General features: G+C 58.9%; 1 protein-coding gene across 2 annotated transcripts in view; it reads right to left on the minus strand.

Moving 5' to 3' along the window:
* Positions 1-233: 233 nt before the first annotated feature.
* Positions 234-16284, minus strand: part of PMEPA1 (prostate transmembrane protein, androgen induced 1) — a 53577-nt gene continuing 37526 nt past the window's right edge. Inside the window, exons 2-4 of one of the 2 annotated variants that reach the window (XM_064573392.1) lie at positions 9974-10125; positions 4914-4967; positions 234-4440 (exon numbers count right to left, since the gene is read on the minus strand). In XM_064573392.1, coding sequence (XP_064429462.1) covers positions 3892-4440; positions 4914-4967; positions 9974-10125 — 755 coding nt within the window. In that variant the 3' untranslated portion in view covers positions 234-3891. Of the gene's footprint in view, positions 4441-4913; positions 4968-9973; positions 10129-16284 lie in introns of both variants that reach the window. The other variant, XM_064573391.1, reaches the window with a different exon arrangement.

Consider the following 16284-nt stretch of genomic DNA (forward strand, 5'->3'; position numbering starts at 1 on the left):
CACCCAGGCGCCCAAGGGGTTGTTGATTTTAACCACTTTTATTAGAACCACCTGCCTGAGCTAGTGTTTTCACTGGGCTCCCCGGATGCAGCCTGAACTAGAACAGAGGTCTAAGGAATTGCTCAGGCCCTCCAGCAGCTCATCAGGCTCTCTTCCACCCCGCTACATGGGCCCTGGGGCTGTTGCTGGGGGACAGGGGAAGTCAGTGTGGCCAAAGAAGTAAAAAAGCCTCATTCCAAAGAATTGTAAAATTTATTGTATAAGTATTGCAGCTTTTCAGAACGTCATCATTGCCACTAATGATTATTGATACACAACAAGCGATTTCATCAGGCCTGTGGATTGGCATCCAAATACAGAGTCTTACGCGCAGCCACGTGGGCGCAGCACCCAGCGTGCCACGGAGAATTTACGGGAGTTTAACTTGAACAGAACTTGGGAGACGGGGCTGCCAAGGAGAGCGGTTCCAACGCCAAGAACGCCACCATCAGCACACCGCCGTGGACGCAGGCAGGCGAACGAGAACGCGCGTCCTTCTGGGCTCTATAGTACAGCAAGATTTGAAGCGCGGTTTCCAGAAAAAAACAAACACCAAACCAAACCAAACCAAACACTTACTTTTCCTTATCACTGGGATGTTTTATGGATCTGGAAGCTTTGTGTGCGTTTAGAAAGCAATTTCTGAAACATACAATTCACAGAGACAAGGACAGGGAACGGACTCGGTTCTTGCCCTGCCCTGGTGTTCACTAGACGCTGGGGGTGGGAGTGGGGGGAGTTTTAGCTCTTTGCAAAGAACGCTGGGCTTCCGGGGGGTGGGGTGCGGGGGACAAGGGATGGCTCTCAGGGCTCCTTGCTAAGTCGGTCTGCGGAGACCTGGCCTTTGTGGGGGAGGAACCGTGATTGACAAGCAGGGAAACGATGAGGAGTAGAGGAAGCCCAACCTGGTCCCCCTCCAACCAGCCACTGCCTAGGACCCCAAACTTTTTACTGGCAAAAGGAGGTCGCCTCAGTGGTGTTCAAAGCCTTTTCAAAGATAATGGCATGATAGCCAACATCTAGAGGGATGAGTGCACCAGCTCTGGGGTCCAGCAGAGAAACCGAGAGCTTAGCTCCAACAGTCGTTTCCAGAAACACACCCCACCGGTTTTCTCGGGATGCGCCCCGACTTTGACTAGCTGCTCTGCCATGAACCTCTCCAACTGGCATCTGCGGGGCATGAAGCCCAGGGGCTCTGCAGCATCGAGCCCTGGACTGCATTCCTGGGGTGCGATCGGAGGGGCGTGCTCTGCCCTCAAGCCAGCTGAGGTCAGGAACCCACTCCCCTGCCTCCTTCCAAACACCGCAAATGCCCACCGCACCACCAAGCAACAGGAGTCAAACGGTTTGGCTCAAGAGGACCTCGGGAACGCTGCCCACACAACCGAGGGCCACTTCTAGGCTCACAACTCCCATGGCAGTCACACACAGTATTGGACAAGAGGGTGGAGGGGCAGGAAGGGGTCGCCCGACGGAGCCAGGCACACCCACGGTGGAGGGCGGGCGGGGCGGGACACGAGAGGGCGACGGGGATGTTTGAGAAGCAGCAGCAACCCTTTTTTGACCTCGAGTGGGAAGGCCAATCCCCGGGTGATCGTGTCACTGCCCGGGGATGCCCCCAACTGGTGACAAGAGAGCCCTGCTTCCTCAGTAAGGCACTAGGGAGACTCTTCACAGAAAGGAAAGATACAGTTTTTAAAAAATTTTGTCTATAAATGTGTCCCTGTACCTTTTAGGACAAATTATACCGATTTCTCTGCATGACTTCTGAAAAGAATCTTCTTTGAGAAGCCAAGTTTAGGCTGAAGACCCCCACGGAGAGGCAGGTTTTATTGTCAACGTGTAAGAACTTTCTGCCAGGCTGGTCAGCAGATGCTCAGACTCCATGTTTATCTGTTGGTCACCATGTTTCTGAAAATGTATATATAAATAGAGTTCAAAGGGTCAGAACTTTAAAAACCGTTCTCAGGTTTTTGTTTAAGTCATAAAAAAGTTGCTTAAAAACAAGTTATTGCCCTTACGTCTCCTCTGATGTTAGTCCGCTAGTTAGCAGTCTGCCAAAATGAAAAGAGCTCCGTGCAGAGGGGGGTGGGGGGGGTTGCTCTTCCATTTGGGGGGGGTCACCCCATGGAATGTGAACATGTCCTCAGTGGGAGGAAGGGCCTGCAGCTCCAGCCACTGTCCCTGGTAGATCCCAAGGGACCCCCCCACTCCACTGTCCTGCCAGTTGCCACTGCGCCCACTCACATACCCTCACCTGCACGCCGTCACCAAGGGGTCCCGCCACACCGAAATCTACTCAGTAAAATCCTGGTAAACGAGCTGCATATCTGCTAAAAAGGCTATGAAAACACAGATAAATAAACACATCTAACATGATTGTTTCCACGGGGAGAGGGGATGAGAATGCAGGAGAGCAGAAGGTAAAGAATTCTGCCTTGAAAACAGAAAGCACAGGTTTGACTGTTTCTCTTGTGTTAACCCTTTTGCATGTCCCAGGAGAAATCTAGGCATGTCACTTTTTCATCTCTGCTGTTCTGTTTGTTGGCCTGTTGGGTGAGAATTGCTACGTAAAGAGAAAAGACAAGGATGAGGTCCAATTCTTAATACTTAGGGCCTTTCTGATCTGTCGGCGGACTCCACCGACCTCAGCTGATAAATCCTGGAGCGGCCGGATCGCCCCGAAGCACTCCGCACAAAACAGCCACCCAAGCCCCTCTGGGGGACGGGCGGGCGGGCGTCCCCCGGCAACATGCGCGGGGAGCAGCTGTCGGCTGGAGACGGGCACCTTAGCCCCTTCCCAGGGTGGGGTGGGGGTGGGGCTTCATGCTTAAAAAAACAGGAGGAAAAACTAAGATTCTTCACTAAGTTTATTTTCATCTCCGGAAAGGCAAAGCCACCACCTGAAACTTGGTGCCTAGAGTAACTTCCTTATTTCATTTGCCATCCGAAGGCTGTTCTGGCTCTGGGTGGGGGGTGGGCGGGGGGGGGGGAACGACACGTGGGACACGTGTCTCCTTCGGTGGGGAATGTATAACAAGGTAATAACCTATCACTAGCCAGAAGCTTCCACTTCGCAGGAAAGCGGCCCCCTCCGGAAGCCTCTCCAAAATCCGTGTAAGAGCCCGCCCTCTGCCTGACGTCGACTGTGAAATTTCGACATTTCTCCCTTAAAAATCTCAACAGACATGATAGAAGTTTCCATCAAACAAGCACTGACATATTTATATTAAAAAATAGTGCAAAAGCTCAACATTTATATAAATAACTCTAAACCCCTGCTTTGTACTTTTTTTCTTTACAAGGTAATACACGCCTTCTGAGTTGGCACTCAAAAATTGCCATTTTTTTCTCTTCTAGTTCAGAAAACAACTTTTTTTTTTAATAGGCCTCTTCTAATACAAAAATACTCCTGCCCTCACAATACAGTTTCTCTTATTTTATATATATTTATATATATAATATTGCAGATCTTTAAACAAAGGTTTTGTGCAAATATGTCTTTAAAGTTAAGTGAAATCATAAACAAAAGAAAAGAAGCATTCACGCACGCAGCTCAACTAGAAACAGGAAAAGACTAGGGTAGATTTTGTGGGGTTTTTTTTTTTTTCTCTTTTGCCTTCAAGACACAGCTCAACAAAGAAACGTGGTTTTTTGCAAGCTTTCTTAGCTTGTGCATTCAGACCAGACAGAACATGTAAATATTTATACACAGAGAGAGGGGGAGGGGATGGTGACGCGCCGAACGTTGTGGGTGCCGCCCAGTCCTCCTCTGTCTTCTCGTTCAAGAAGTGCGGAGTGTTTCGCCTTTTACCTCCTGCTGCCCCGGCCCCGGCCCCGGCCCCGGCCTTCCTAGAGGGGGTGCCCTTTCTGTTTATCCTTCTCTTTGCTCCAGGCAGCTGTGCTCTCCAAGGGGGCGATGTGTGCGTGGTGGAGCCGGGTCCCCTCCAGCAAGGAGGGCGGCCCGCTGCTCTGCTGGTGCTGGAAGGAGGGGGACCCAGGGTAGTGCCCGATGACCTCGCTGTAGGTGGGGGGCGGCCCCTCCATGCGCCCGCCGCCCCCGTAGCACGTGGCGCTGATGCCCGAGTGACTGCTGGGGGGGCAGGGGCCGCCCACCATGGCGCTGTCCATCAGGTCGCTGTCGAAGATGGTTCTGTTCGGGGGCGCGCGCACGGACTCGCGGTTCAGCTCCAGCTGCTGCTCGGGGTCCCGCAGCTGGAGGGTGCAGGGGCCCTGGTAGGGCGGGGGCTCCTCCCCGTCCGACAGCGAGATGGTGGGCGGCAGGTCGATCTCGTGCTGCAGGTACGGGTACGTGGGCTGGAAGCGATGGAAGCGGTCCCGCTGGGTGAAGGGGGGCACGGCCAGACGGTCGGTGGGCCTCGGAGGGGCATAGACCTGCGGCTGGAGGGGGCAGAGCAGAGTGAGGGCCCCCCCCCCGCCAGAAGCGGGACCCGAGGTCGGGGGGAGGGGGGTGTCCAGCCGCCCGGGGACGCTCTGCTCTCTGGGGAAGGGAGAGTGCGCAGCAGCGGGCACCGCTGAGCCCGGAGTCCAGCTGCGGCCCGACGCTGGGGAGCCCTGGCTAGGAACATCACCACGGAGCTGAAATAGGGGCAACTTCGCTTCTCTCACGTTGCAGACACCGTGGGCCACTCGCTGGGGGCAGGGAGCGTTGGTAACGTCCCGGTGGGGATGATCCCAGCAGCCAAGGGCAATTCTTCAGCGAAGGGCACGGGTGTGAGCCTAGCAGCCACGGGAGGCGCCTCTGGCTTGGAAAGGGGACCCGCTGGGCGGATGGCCTTAGGCGTCCACTACAGCAGCACGGGGGGGGGGGGGGGGCAGGCAGGGAGGGGACTGGAGGCAGAGCGGGGTCTCACCTCTGGAATGCCGTTGCCTGACACCGTGCTCTCCGAGGGCCAGAGGCAGCCTTCCTGTGTGGGGACGAGAGGGGCAGGGTCAGCGGGAGGAACAGACCTGGGAGCGCAAAGGGTCAGGTGGCTTTGACCCTGAGGTCTTGTATTTGGAATCAGATCTGGCAACCATCCCCTCCTCTCCAGCCCCACCCTGCTACCCTGGCCTGGGCCCGGCCATTTCTCAGACAGGACCACAACGGCCTTGTCACCGATCTCTCGGCTCTCCGTGCTGTGCCCTGAAAACTCATCCCCCACACTCACACTTTCCAAAGCAGACATCTGATTTGTGGGACCCTCCAGCAGCTTCTCCTGCATCTTAGCATGGATCAAATTATCTCGTGAAATGGCTGATGAGGAAGCCTGGCGTGATCTAGCCCTCCTGGCCTTGACCTGGCCCACTTGCTTGCAGTGTGACCTTGGCAAGATACTTAACTTCACGAGGCAGAATATGCCTGGAGTGCACGTGGCCCTCTGTGACTATATCCAAGTGCTGGGGGCCACGCGGACCCGCTCTCTCATTCAAAGTGCTATGCATGCACCTGAGGGCCTTTGCCCCGGCCGCCCGGCTGCACGGCCAGCTCCACAGACTTCCTCTGACGCCACCGTCTAAAGGGTCCTCCCCCGGTAACAATCCTGTCGTGGGCTACTTTCCTTCTCAGCAGCGCTCTTATCTGTAATCAGCTTGTCTCTGTATTTATTTACCTCTTTACAGTCTGTCTCAACCTGTGTATCAGGAGCCCAGTTCATAGGTAAAGAAATACTGGACAAAGCTGGTTAATAAGCAGAGTGCCCCCAAATAATGACTCCGTCAGTCAGCAAAGGTGCATGAGCCACGACTGCTGTGTCAGGTCTGTCGCTGTCGCCTTATGAAGCTTACACCCTCTGCTGAGATGCCAGGCAGGGCCTGCGGCTCCCTGCATGGGTGACCGGGACGCATGGGCTCGGAGTGGGGGACAACAGGGCCGACACACCACGTGCGATCTCAGGCCTTGGGGAGAGACCCAAGGGTCAGGGAAGTGGGACCCCACACCAGGATCAGTTTGTCTGAGAAGGAAGCCCAGACAATGTGGGTTATGTGGTGACAGATCGCCCTGGGCCTGGGGGGAGGGATGTCTTCTTTAAATTTTACAGCTTTCCATGGATGTATCTGAGATATAATAAACTGTACATATTCAAAGTACGCAATTTGGTTAAATTTTGGCGTGTGTCTTCACCAGAGACCCATCGCTACAATCAAAATAACATCTCTATCACTCCAAAAGTTTCCCTGGGGGCACGTTTTCTTGCGAGTTCACAAGTAAGACATTCTCACCTACTGTCTGGGGCCAGAAGGTGAATGGGGGTTGGGGGGTGGGGGGGCACGTGTTGCCCAGAGAACTGCAGTTACCTACATGGCCACTAGGGGGCTCCGTGGCTCCCTAAACTGTCCCACCAGGAAAGCACGCACTTACCCCACACAGACTCACTGCAGTCTCTAGTATGTTCCACGTGTTAGGATGCAGAAAGCAGGCATACAACCTTACTGCTCATGTGGTCATCAAAAGCCGTTTCATTATTGGTATTAGTAATGTATCAATCGCTGCCTTGGTGCCAGACTAAGCACTCTTTAAAGCACGATCTCATTTCTCCCAAGAAACCTACAAGGCAGGCCGAGGTCGGTTAGCTGAGAGCTGAGTGCGCCCAACTGGTAAGACGCAGTGCTGGGATTCAAACCCTCACCTGCCTGCCTCCAGACCTACTTGGGCTTAGGCTGGCCCTGGCAGGCTCTGTAGCCCCCGGTCGGGCCACTGGCACAGTCCATGTGTGGGCCAGGAAGCAGATGGGGACATCCACCTGCTCCTCACTAGGGTCAGGAGCCCTGGGGTGGGATGCACGCAGCCAAGGCCAGCCTGGATGAAGTGTGACCCAGATAAACTCCTGCCTAAAACCTTCCTACGAGTCCCTCTGTCCCAGGCTCCGCACGATGTGGCCAACAACCTCTTCCCAACACTGCCCCCACTCCCAGCCCTAGCAGATGGGTTATCTACCTGGCACCACCCAGGAAGCTTTAGAAAACACCAATCAATGCCCCAGGAGCCCCACCATAGGGCACCCAAAACTACCCACCAGCCTCGTCATCTGACTACCTCCAACTTGTGTACCTGGAAGTACTTCCTCCTCCAGGGAGCCCTCCAGGAATCACCCACCACCACCCTGCCTCCCAGGCTCCCACAGCATCTCAGCGCCTGTATGGGCCTGGCCTGTACCTGATTTAGAAGCCTTGTGCCCACAGAAGCCATGTGGGAAGCGGGAGACTCATGCCAGGGCTGATTTGGGGACAAAGAGAACAAAGGGTTGCCCCATCCAAGGCTCTGGCTGAGCCTCTAGTCCGAATCTATCCCTGCCCCACGCTGAGCAGGCCTCACACACAAACCGTCTTCCAAGAGACCTATGGGTGAAGTGGTCATCGCTGTTCAAGATGCATAAACTTTTGGGGAAAAATTAACGCTGCTAAGGCGAGGAATTCAGAGCAGGGAATGTTTGAAAGCACAGCTCAGGGACGCAGGAACAGCTCAGACATGAGCAGGAGGCTTCCTGGGTGGGGCTTGGCGGCACCTGTGCCCGTGCTTACCTGTGCCCAGGTGGAACAGCACCTGCCGTACACGTAACACTCCCCTCCCCTGCCAGCCCCAGGACAAGCCCCTTCGGACCCAGCTTCTGTGCCACTGTGGTGGCTAGGTCACCCCTGCGGTTACCATTACGCAACACAGCGTGGCTTCCCTGGGAACAGCGTGGGGCGGGGGGTGACATTCTAGGGCCAGTGGCGTACCTGCACTTGAGCCTCATTCTCTGACAGATGAGCAAATGGGGTCACCCTGAAAAGGAACTGGAGCAGGACAGTCATGCGAGGGGCAGGCCCAGCCCCAGGCTGACCGTGGCCGGGTCTGGGTCTCCGTGAGAGGTCACGGGGTCCTGAGACGCCTCCGACGCACCCTGTCTGGCGGGGGGCCCCCAAGGGAGCTGCCACACTTACTCCAGGCCTAACGAGGCTCTGTGTTTACCCAGCCGGGCATCCCCAGGGGCCCCTGCAGGTGGCTGGGTAGATGGGGGTGGGGACTTTCCGTTGGCTTCAGGTGTCCAGGAACCAGGGCCGGAATCAGACCCCCCGTCTGGGCACCAAGTCCCAGCCGCTGCCCGCAGAGCTGTCTCCCCGGCCCCGCCGACAGCCAGGATCCCTCACGCTGGAACTTAGGCCATCTCCCCAGCCCTCTGGGCCAGCATCATCCTGCCCGTGACCACACACAGGGGGAGGCCGCAGAAAGGCTACCTCCACCCGTGTGACGGACTGAGGCTCAGAGGGGCCAGGCGGCACCCCCCGGGCGTGGGCCGCCCCCTGTCGCAGCACCGGAAGCAGCGCGGACGGGCCTGGGCTCTGCAAAGGGCCCCCACAAGCTGCCAGGCTTGGGGCAAACGCGCCCACCTGTCTGGGCAGCAGTCTCTCCCCCGTGGGGTGGGGTTTCCGGGCTCCTGTGAGCCGGGGGGCCCTGGGGCGAGGGAACAGCAGACGGCGCGGGCATGTGGGTGACAGTCACCGCAAACACACGCACGTGAGCCCTGGCCTCGGGAGTGGCAGACGCCTTCAGGGCGGCGGCGCCGAGGGCCCTCCGGACCCACGCTGAGCCCCAGGCTCGGGGCACGCCGTGTTCCTGTCGGGGGGACCAAGCGGAAGCTCCCGGCCCTGACACGCTGCTGACCAATGCACTGCGGCCGCAGCCTGATGCCACTGCAGACGCCCTGGCTCCGCCCCCGACTCGGGGCCCTGCCGCCCAGCGCGGGCATCCCCCAGGCCCGGGAGGCCACGCCCGGTGCCGCCTCCCTGCTCCGTCGCTGCCCTCGCAGGCTCCGAGATGGGCTCGGGCCCACGGCCCTGGGGCCGCCCACGTGCCACCTTCTCCCTGCACATCCCAGCCTGCCCTTCCGACCCACTGCCACCAGCTCGTTAAATCACACATCGCCCATGTGGGGGCAGGAACCCCTTGGGCACGAACTCCGCACCCGCGTCGGGTCCACCTGCTAAAGAGTGGGGGGGCGGGGCACAGTGCAGCCCCGACGACGCAGGGAGTGAGGGACCCTGGCGCTCAGAGCTGCAAAAAGTCAAGTTCCCACCCTGCCGGGCCCCTACTTTATGGAGTCTGGAGGGGATAATTCTGGTTTTCCAGAACGCCCAATGAAGTGCACAATTCTAGTAACATGTCAAAATGCAGTGTTATGTTAGCAGCTAGGACCCCTTTCCAGCGCAGCGTTTGTCCTCACCTGCCTGGACCCATCCATCATCACTTCCTCCTTCAGAGTTCGGCCTAAGAGGCTCATTCTGACCGTCCTGGCCAAACACGGCACCCTGGCATCCTTGGGGACAGTCGCTTTGGTTTCCTTCAGAGCCCTCGAGATCGTCTGATTTAGGTGCTCCTGTCTGTCTGGATCTGGCCCCCAGGCAGCAACCACATGGGGCTTGCTCACGGCCATTCCTCCCAGTGTCTGTCTAGTGAATGCATGCATGGACGCGTGGGTGCTGGATGGAGGGATGGATGGATGGGTGACTGAGTGAAGGGAAGTGCTCGCACGTGGCCCGCAATGCCCGGCCGCTGACTCCGTGCTAAGTGCATCCTCCGGGGAGCGGCATGACCATTAGCCCCTCTCACAATGAATGGCAAGTGAAACCCCATTTCATGGATCGGGGACTGGTCCGAGGGCACGTGGCCAGGCCCAGCGGAGCTGAGAAGGGCCTTTTCAGGGTGACCTGTTGTGTCCAAGACACCAAGAGTCCCCTCCCCCGACCCAGACGCCTGCAGGCTGTGGAAGAGAGGCAAGGGCCAGGGCTGCAGGGCTGTGGGCTGAGGTCTCATCACGCCTTGGCCTGTGCTTCCAACACCCTCGTCCATCGCCTGCCCAGCAGCCTCCGCTGTGGCCGCGACTGCCTCCTTCCCGGTCCAGTGCGCACCCGACCCGGGACACCAGGGGGCTTCCCTAAGGGGCAGGGCACTTACCGAAGAGAGGGCATCTTCTCTCCTCCTGCCCTGGCTGTGCCGGCCGATGAAGGAGCGCGCCGACAGCTTGTAGTGACTCAGGAGGCACGTGATCACCACCACCATGACCATCACCACCACCACGATGATGGCGATCTCAACGAACTCCAGCTCTGCTGCAAGACCAGGGGACACGTGAGTCTCGGGGGGCCGACGTGGCCTTCAGAGCGTTCGCTCACCCCCCACGCACACCCAGCACGTGCACACACACCCCAGCATGCACACCCAACACGCACACACACCCCAACACACAAAGACGCACACCTTCCCCAAAACACAGATAACCCACAAACATACACAGCGCACATACCCACAGGCACACACATTTATCACAAACACAACCCACCCCCGACAGGACAGGACTGGGTGCAGATCCCCCCACCCAGCTCTCGGGAGAGAAGCCTCAGAAAAACCACATCCCCGGTGCCTGCAGATGCCGCCATACGCCTTTCTTTTTCTTTTTCTTTTTTTTGGTGGTGTTTTGTTTTTCCCCTCGAAGGCGGAAAAGCCCTCAAGTGCTGGAAAAAGAAGGAGGTTATTTTGATCCTGCCAGAGCCGGGGCGGCTTCTGCTGACTCGTGCGGGTCTGTGTCGAGGCGGCTGGGCAGCTGGCCGCGGCCAGTGCCAGCCGAGCCCCCAGCAACGGGCGGGATGCCAGCGCCGGGTCCTGCCGGGGACCTGGGTGGTGACACGGCAGCCGGCCGCGCCAGGGCCGAGCCCCGCCGGCCTCCTCCAGCCCACGGCTGCCCACCGGGGGCCCAACACCCTGACGCCCGTCGCTAACAAGCAATTAGCCGAGGGCTCCCCAGGGCATAGGTTCGAGCTCAGGGCCACTGACTCAGCTCTTCCTCCTCCAAGACAGACAAACTGCAGCTGGGGGGCGGGGGGGCGGGTGGCAGGGGGGAAAGTGGAAAGCAACAGGCAGCACAAGCTGCGTCTGTGTCAAGGGCTCTGGCCGCTCACGCTGGGTCCACCCAAACTCCAACCCTGCGAGGGCCAGCCCCTCCTGCCTCAGTTTCCCCGCGGCTTCCGGCAGGAAAAGCAATGCGTCCTTGGTGGGAACGGGACTGTTCGCAAAACAGTGGAAGCTTCTCCACACAGAACCCCCCCCACCAGCTTCCTCTCCAAAGCCCTGGCCACCCCCTTCCTCCCACGCAGGCTCCCCAGGGCACCACCTTCTCATGCCACGTTCTGTGTTTGCCCAACTGCACCGATGTTTACCTATTACACCTCTAGTACCTATTGCTGTTATTAAGTCGGGTGAGTCTGCCCACCAGGGGCCATGTGGCAATTTCTGGGCACACTGGCGGCTGTCACAACCGGGGGGCACTCCAGGCATCTGGTCGGTGGGGGCCTCCTACAGGGCACGGGATGCCCCACGGCGAAGAATGGTGGGTCAACGGCGCCAGGGTTGAGAATCCCTGTCCAGGCCGGAGTGTACATTCGGGACACTTTTATCATCCTATCTCACGGGCGAGGAGAGCAAGGTCCAGAGGTCAAGTGACAGACTCTCAGCCCAAGGGCCTTATGCTGCTGGCTCCTCCCACCCAGCCATCTGCTGGACGACCTCCTGTGCACCCAGGAACTCAACCTGGAGCCTGGGCCTTGGCTCTGGTTCCCAAGTGGGACCGCGTCCCATCTTGCCCTGGAGAGCCCAGGAGGGAGGGCGAACTGGCCAGGGACTTCGGGGAGACTGATCCTGAGTGCTGAGAAGGCTGGGGCCCTGCCCAGCGGCAGATCAGGCAAGCCTGGATGGAACCACTGGAGGGACACCGTCACTTTCCTGCCAGAAGGGCGGGCAGCAGGGCCTTGGACCCAGGAACTGTGGCCACACCTCCTGCCTCCCCAGACAGGCTGGTCCAGGGCCTCAGCAGCCTGGTCTGATTCCCTAGGGCAGGGCCCTGTCTGTTAGGGCCCAGGATAAAGCTGCCCATTCAGGGTACACACAGGCTTGCTTTGTGCAACCCCCACGCCCTCCCTCCTCAGAGGGGCCGACGCCCCGTGCACTCTTCACCCCAACGGGGACCACGGTGCTGGGTTCCCTCCTGCCCCCTCCCCCTCCTGTCTCCAGGGGCCCTGCCCACACCGGCCTGGAGGAAGGGAGGTGGGAAGGGAGGTGTGCGGCTGGCTTGCCTTTGTCCTCGTCCCAGGCCCTGGCCCTCCTCCTGGTGTTTTCCGGGACCCAGAAGGGAGCAGAAAGACAGCAGCTGAGGCAGCCGAGCGGCAGGGGGGCAGCGGGTGAGGCCCCGGCAGGTTAGTGGGGGTGGACAAGCCCTCCACAGCTCTCCTGGCCCCACCAGGCTGGGCCCAAAGGGCAGGAGAACACATTTCTGGGAGAGAATCGCCCCCAGAAATGAACATAGCGCTGCTAGAAACACAAATGTGCCCATCCAGAGCCCGGGCCACAACCCCAGGAAATCCACGTGGCTGAGGGGAGAAAAAACTCTCAGGAAAAGAGAAGCCATGACTGGTTTCTGGGCTACATTCTGGAAGCCAAAGGCCTGGGTCTAGGCCCAGAAGAGGAGGGGGACCGCCAAGGGTCCCTAAACTCTGCTACAGCTCCATCAGGGGACCCCTCCAGGTGTGAGCCTGGACCTCACCTCCCAGTCCATCCCAGCTTCCCCATGTAAAAGGAGGCTCCGGGCACCAGGTGGCTGTGTGTGGACAATGTGCTCGGCATTCAGGGAGCACTCCCTCCGTGACCATGATTAATGGGGGACTCCCATCACCCCAGGACAGCAAAGCAAAGGAAGCCCAGCCCCATAAGCCGACAAAGAGAGGGCTAAGCAGGGCCGCGCTGGATCTTCCAGGCCGGGCCCAGGCCCAATGGCACGGGTGGGTGGGGGCGCTGAGGGGTCCAGAAGAGGCCCCCAGCCAGCAGCTGGTTCACACCAACCCATAAGGCAGGGCACACCTCTGGGCTGGGTGTGTTGGCCTTGGCCGTGGGGTGAGGGGGATCTGGTCCTGCCGACAGCACCTCCATGCACTTTCGTTCTGGGGGCTCCTTCCAGGAGATACCGCCTTTGGGGGACAGAACCCACTCTCCAGGAAACGTGCCAGGAAAGCACCTGCTGGAGAGGTGGCAAACCGCTGGTCACATGTGCATGCTTTCCCCCCTCTTCCCCCCCACCCCCCAGGCACAGAGCTTCGGGCAGGCAGCTGCCTTCTTTCTACAGGCTGGCTGTCCGCTTGGCCCCGCTGGGCAGCTTGGGCTCCTGCATCCCTGGCAGGCTTCGTGAACCAAGCGTGAGCTCCCTCATCCTAGACAGGCACTACTTGAAACCCCAGCCACCGAACAGGCCGGCGGCGGAGGCAGGCCGGCCCCGTGTGGTCACACCTCCTGGATCTCTCCAGAACCCAGAAACCATCGGTGAAGCTCCCTGGCCTTTGGCTGGCAACACGTTCAAGAGTTTTAAAAGAGTTTGGGGATTTCCAGCCACGAGAGGAGCCCGAGTGACTCAGCTGCTAGGGGCAGACAGGGGGCCACACTGATGCCGCCTGGCTCCTTCCGTTTGGCAGACCTCCCCTCCACCTGCACGTAGGCCCGGGGCGGGTCCTACCACTGCCCGCTCCCCTCCCTGGCTTTCACCACATGAGTCACAGCCAAAGCCAGCCAGCTCACAGACACAGGGAGACGGGGCAAGGGGGGGTGGGCGGGCTGGTCAACGGCCCAAACTCACCACAGTCCCTGGAGCTGGTACTATGATCCCAACGGTGACAAGAGCCATGCAGAGCCCGCCTCCCCCACGTCTATGGGATGGCAGCCACCACCACCGCCACTTTGCAGATAAGCATACCGAGGTGCAGGGCGGAGGCACGCCAGGCCACGCACCTGCAAAGAGCCGAGCTAGGTCTTCAAGCCCGAGCCCCCCTGAGGGTCTTGTTCTACTACGTTCTTGCAGCTCTCCCAAAGCGTCCCTTAGTTTCCCCTCCGCGCATCCCGAGCACCTACGAGGATGGCCAGTCCGCCTCCCCGCATCTGCTCCGAGCTGGGTGACCCCGGGCACACAGACCTCCGAGAGCCCCAGTTAGGACCTGGCGTCGGGGCGATGAAATAAACGTAAGAGCTCAGACGAGGCGGGACACAGCGGGCACCACTCTTGACACCCCTCCATCAGGTCGACGCCCCAGAAACGCTGAGAGGTTCGCCGGGCCGACTGCCCGGCCGGTGCGCCCGCCTGGTCTATGCCCCAGGGCCGGGGGTTTGGAGCAAGGTCAGTCCAATATGGTCCCCCCGGGCGACAGCCAGACGCGAGGCCACGAGGGACTCGGAGGACCTGTTCTCCCGCTCCCAGGGCCTGGCCCCAACAGGAGCCCTTGGGAAAGAAACACATCTCTCTCATCTGGTTCCGGGTGGCAGGCCTGCTGGCCGTGGGGAAGGCGGGGGAGCTCTGCCATTTCTCTTCCTAATTTCCCCCTTGGGGTGGGGGAAAGATGCGGCAGGCTCTCGGGGGTGGCCAAGCCTGTCTTCCACATGCAAAGTAAGGTCACTCTAATTTAATTTAGCGTCTTCTTTCCTGGTGAATAATTTCAAATTAACAGGCTCGTCTGCCTCCTCGGAGTGGCCTGACCCTCCCTTCTGTCTTCTCCTCCAGGGACAGACACAGTCACTTTGAGATGTTTGCACGCCCATCTCGGGTCCTTTCCCAGGCCGCCTGACGCCGGAGAGAGGCAGCGTGCGCCCAGCACCCCCTAAATGCCAGGCACGGCCCATGTGCTCTTGGGCATCGCCTTGGTGAATCCTCACGGTCCTTCTGTGAAGCACATACTAACATGCCCACAGCCCACACCAGCTCTACGGATGAGGAGGAGGAGGAGGAAGAGGAGGCTGGCCAGAGGCCACGCACCCCACAGGCCCAGGACCACGCTCCCAGCCCATGCCTTCAGGGCCAGGTTCAGCCAGCTGCCCCACATCCCGCCGTCCCGAGCAGCATGGCTCGGGTTCCAGCAAAGGGCTCGTGTGGAACGGATCTGCTCGCCAGGCGGGGTCAGGACCTCCTGGAGCATCACCCGCCATACTGTCCACGCGGCTAATAGTTGTGGCTGGTGGTACCCACCGCCCCCCCCCAAAGTGGAGGAATATCACAGGATGGCCCCGAAAGTCACACCAGGCCCTCGGGGAAGCTCTGGGCACCTCTCAGGGCGCTGCGTAGAGATCTAACAGCTCCCATCTCTTCTGCCACTAACTGAGCGCCAAGCACCGGCCAGGACAGGACTTTCTCAGTTTCCCCGACAGCCCCCCGGGGGTGCAGCATCGGGCCCGCCACAGGCGAGCAGCCGAGTCGGAGAGCAGTCCCGAATCCAGGCCTAGCCCGATTCTCCTCCTCCCTGTGGTGGAGCCCCGGCCACTGGGGAAGCCAGGACGCTCTCTCAAAATACAGTCTTTAAATTAAAATTCAATTAAACTTAAATAAAATTGTGGCTTAAAAAGGAAGCCAATTATATAAAAAACAGCTATCAACTCTCAACCAGATTGGCAATACGGCAAGAGTATCCAGAATTATTTTTGTGATGCGGGGATAGTATGGCATTAAGTATGACCTGGCAGATTTCAATGTGATATGAAATCCGTGGTTTCCACCAGTGACCACGTGGCAGGCGCTGCTGAGGCCTCCGTGGTTTGGAGTCCATGCTCCTGATCCGGTTGGTTAAGGTAAAGATGCAATTCTTTTGCATCCAAGTTTATGGCCCCCTGTTCTTGGTGACAGAGCCTTGACCGGGACAAAGCTCAGGAGGCTAGACTCAAACCCCCGTTCGGCCACTCCCCAGCTGTAAACGGGGAGTGGGCCAGTGCAGAACTGGGCGAATACGTGCTATTCACTCTACGCAGGTGTATGTATAGACACAACACTAGGTGAGCACGACACGTCTCCCTTCCACAGGTACTATTAAGCGAGGGTGACTGTCACGAAGTTTTCGGTTAGTCATCGGAGTAGCAGTTGGGTGCCGGAGCTCATTTCTCTTCCCTCAGCTGGAGAGCTGGGCCAGAGTCCACCTGGCTCCTGCCAGCCCACAGGAGGTTTCCAGACCAGACGACCCCCCGCCCCCCCCGCCCCCCTTGTGTCTGCTCCCAGCGGAGAGGCAGCCAGTTTGCTTCCTGGTTAACAAGCAGCCTGTGCAGGCGGCCCTGTCTGGCCTCCCGGCCGCACACCAAGGAATTAGGAATTGGCACTGTCTGAAATTTATGAAAATCTAATCTTGTTAGACCTGCCTGGATGAGACCCACTGGGGCGGGCTTCATTGTCATTCAGCAGAGCCCCAGCCTGCCTGGGG

The sequence above is a fragment of the Mirounga angustirostris genome, unplaced genomic scaffold (assembly GCF_029215605.1).
Source record: "Mirounga angustirostris isolate CCGP_5_RB_7025 unplaced genomic scaffold, mMirAng1.0.hap1 SCAF_10, whole genome shotgun sequence".
Taxonomy (NCBI): Eukaryota; Metazoa; Chordata; class Mammalia; order Carnivora; family Phocidae; genus Mirounga; species Mirounga angustirostris.